We start from the raw sequence: 3748 nt of genomic DNA, 5'->3' as shown, positions 1-3748 counted from the left end.
TTTAGTAGTACAAAGACAATGAAGAATATTTTATCACATTTATTATAGTATATAAAATATTATTATTATATCGATAATTGTACTGATACAATTTTCTGCACGTGATAATGATATGTCCAAAACTCTCCACCTCAAAAACAGAATACCGAAATTGCAACTGCACAATATATTATATATGTATATATATATTTTTGTGGCCTAGGTGAAATAACATTTAATTTTTTTTTTTAAAGAATGACGCAGGTGAATTTCAACTGCACAGTATATTATATATATATTTTTCTGTGATCTATTTTTATATATGTAGCATTTAGGATTATTCTTGTCAAGAAATTTAGGGAAGGTAAAAGGTCCAACACAATAGCCCAAAAAGTTATAATTAACAAACACAATAGTTGAGAGAAGAAAATTAGAATACAAATTAACAAAATCAACAGCAAAACCAGCCAAACAAACAGGCTTTTATATCTAGGAAAGGCATTAGTAACAAGAAAAAAAATCCAGAATGCTTCTCATGAAGGGCATTCCAGTTATTTCAGATTTCACACTAAAAGGATAAGACCCAAATCCTCCAATCCATTTTCCACACGTGTCAGTCCCACACGTGTCCATGCCGGTGACACATATCCAACAAAGCCAAACAACATTAAACAACAGTAGTAGTTGTGATAATTTCTGGTGTCGTAGACTTAGAAGTAATACCTAAACTTCTCCTCCTCACCTCATCCACAAATGCTTGCATATTCCGGTCGGAGGAGCCACCCTCCGCCACCGCTGCCTCCGCTGTCTCCTTCCATTTCAACGCGTTCGCCTTCATCTCTGCTGCCTTTGGACCGCTTGTCGCCTCTCTCAAACACATCTCCACCTCCTCCCTCGGAATCACCCTATCCTCCGCCTCACCCCTACACATCCTAATCCCAACCTTAAACACATCCACTAAGTACTTGGCATCGGTCACTTGATCGCCCCACTGTGGAAACGCCACCACCGGCATTCCACTAGTCAATGACTCCATAGTCGAGTTCCACCCACAGTGTGTCACGAAACATGCGACGGCCGGGTGGACCAAAACCTATAAGAAAATTATCATTACAATTTAATTATAAAATTAATAGTATACATAATTAATATTTATTATATGAATTAATAAGTAAAACCGTTTTAATGTTCAATAATGTTATTAGTTTGATTTCAAAATTATATATATCTTACTCTTTTAGTTTTGATCCACTCAAAAAAATTTAAGTTATTCTCTTTTTAATTTAAATTAATTATTTAGTATAAACTAAGTGTTATCCCAAAATTATTTCAGTGTTTCAGTTTTAGGAGAGTGACAATCTTTGTGCAGCAAAGAAAAATCAATCCAATCAAATTTGAAAAATAAACAAAAAGCTCACAAATCCTAGAAGTTACAGTCCTTAATAGTAATTTTTTTTGTATAATTTTTTATTAATAAAGAACACAAGAAATAAAATCATACCTAATAATATTTTTAATTTATAAACTTTTGATTTCTATGATAAATGTTTAAACAGATGAATAAAATGTCAAGTTACTTACACGAGGGCATTAAAAAATAATAATAATAATTTTAGATCTTGACTTCCTCAAATGTTCCTATCGGCTAAATTCTTTTTATATCACTATTATCTTTTCAATTTTATTTATAATATTTGCATTTAATATTAAATAATTATTCAGTAATCTTGAAATATAGGCACGTAATATTTCATAATATTATAATTAATGAAAAAATTAAGTAGGTAGAATATTATATTAGATGATTAAAAAACATAAAGAATATATTAAATGATAATTAATTCGAATATAAATATGTTATATTTAGAAAATATTTAATAATTCCCCTTACTAGTATTTATTTATTATTTTGCTAGACTAACAAAAATACCTGTTCTTGGGGGCTCCACTGCACGACCCTCCCCTTATCACCGGCCTTCTCCAAGAACCCCTCCGGCAAAACCAGCAACTCCAAGCCAGCATCCTTATGGGGCGGCTTCATCACCCACAAAAACGAAACTCCAGAACTCAAAATCCCATGTGCAATCTCGTCAACGTGCTCTTGTTTCAAGTACACAACACTCCCAAAGCTGATATACACAACGGAACCAGGCGGCTTCGAGTCGAGCCACTCCATACAGTTATCGGCTTTCATGAAATCCCCTCGGACATTCGAGTTAGGCGCTTTCGGGTTCTTGAACAACGGTCCCACCGGCTTAATGGGACTAATCTTGGACATGTATTCGATAACTTCATGTTCGAGTTCTTGAAAAGTATCCATCAAAATACAGAAAGGTTTAGATAAATTCTTGTACTGACCGAGAATCGCCCTTCTTAAAAAAGGGTAGGGAGTGTTTGGATATAAAAAACTGGGAACTTCATCGTACTTCAAAAGAGGCATGCAAGGAAGTTGAACATCAATCTCCATATTATCTTCACTAGGAAAAGGGACAATTCCATGGTAGTAATGATAATAAGCGGAGAAACAAGCACAAGATTGGACCCATAGCATGGCGCTAGGGAGGCCGAGGGTCTCCGCTACGTGGGAGACCCAAGGAATGAAGGGGTTGTTGATTAGGCAAGAAACAGGCCGATCTTGATCGGCATGTTTCTGAAGCATTTTGGGAAGTAGGTCTTTTCCAACTAATTCAAGTTGGGGCAAGTACTGGTCGAGGTCTTGTCGCCTCGGCTCGTTCTCGTCCCAACCATCTTCAAAGAATTCAAACCTTATAAACCCATCTCCAACCGGGGTTGGCTCGTCTGTGCAGTTACTCGCTTTTCGCATATCTTTGCCGATGCTTTCTGGGGCTGAAAAGGTGACGAGGAGTCCTCGGGAAGCGAGGCGTTTCCCGAGGCGGAGAAGAGGGTTGACATGGCCTTGGCCCGGGAAGGAGACTAGGAAGACATGGACAAGTGATTCAGAGCCCATTGGAGACTAGTTTTTGAGTAATTTAGAGATGAGAAAGAAAGAGAAAGTGTGTATGAGAGAGAGAGAGAGAGAGAGTGAGTGATAATGAATTGGATGGGGAAGACAGTGAGAACTTATAATAGTGTAAGGATGGAAGTGGGAAATAGAATGTCAGGTAGCTAACATTTTTGTTTGCTTGACAGTTAGGTTAGGAAGGGAGAACCAAAGTTGAGAGGTCTGATATATGTGATGTGAAGTGATTTAATTTGTATGTGTAGAGGGTGTGTGTGTGAGGCCACAAGTGTGCTTGGTTACCAATTTTTTAAAAATACTTTTTAAAAAAATTTATTTTTTTATTTTTTATATTTTTATTGAATTTTTTTAATATTTTGAGTAATTTTTTTAATTTTTAAACATACTTAACATAAATATACCTAAAAAATAAATAAAAAAATTGAATTTTTTTTTTAAAAAATTCACTAAATACCAAAAATATAAAAAAAAAACAAGAATTCAGTATATTTTTTATATTTTTATGTATTTATTAATTTTTAAAAATATTTTTTTACAAATTTTTTACTTTTTAGATACATCTAAGTAAGGTGAATCTAAAAAAGTAAAAAAATACTTAAAATTTTAAAAATATTCACTAAAAACACCAAAATCAAAAAACTCAATTTTTAAAAAATTTAATTCAAAAAATTCAAACCAAATACACGGATTAATTTTTTTTTTCTTTTTAAATTTTTTTTTTAACAAATGGTTTACATTAGCTTGATGAGTCAACAACATTAATGATAAGCCACTACAAGAAAAGTGGGT

The 3748-nt window shown here is 33.8% G+C and overlaps 1 protein-coding gene across 1 annotated transcript; it reads right to left on the bottom strand.

The window, feature by feature from the left end:
- Positions 1-373: 373 nt before the first annotated feature.
- On the bottom strand, positions 374-3227 carry LOC114321006 (gallate 1-beta-glucosyltransferase). Its single transcript, XM_028268121.2, has 2 exons — positions 1910-3227; positions 374-1072 (listed from the first exon to the last, which is right to left on the bottom strand). The coding sequence occupies exons 1-2, from the start codon at positions 2945-2947 to the stop codon at positions 647-649; spliced, it is 1464 nt and encodes a 487-aa protein (XP_028123922.2). The 5' UTR covers positions 2948-3227; the 3' UTR covers positions 374-646.
- Positions 3228-3748: the final 521 nt, after the last annotated feature.

The sequence above is a fragment of the Camellia sinensis genome, chromosome 2, assembly GCF_055761805.1.
Source record: "Camellia sinensis isolate YWXY chromosome 2, ASM5576180v1, whole genome shotgun sequence".
Taxonomy (NCBI): Eukaryota; Viridiplantae; Streptophyta; class Magnoliopsida; order Ericales; family Theaceae; genus Camellia; species Camellia sinensis.
The sequence above is the reverse complement of the archived record's forward strand: the minus strand, read 5'-3'. Positions and strand labels throughout refer to the sequence as shown.

Excerpts from the sequence above, each read along its gene's own strand:
- LOC114321006 (XM_028268121.2), bottom strand. The coding sequence starts at position 2,947 with ATGGGCTCTGAATCACTTGTCCATGTCTTCCTAGTCTCCTTCCCGGGC. Across the intron at positions 1,073-1,909 it reads AGTGGAGCCCCCAAGAACAG|GTTTTGGTCCACCCGGCCGT; the intron begins GTATTTTTGTTA and ends ATTTTCTTATAG.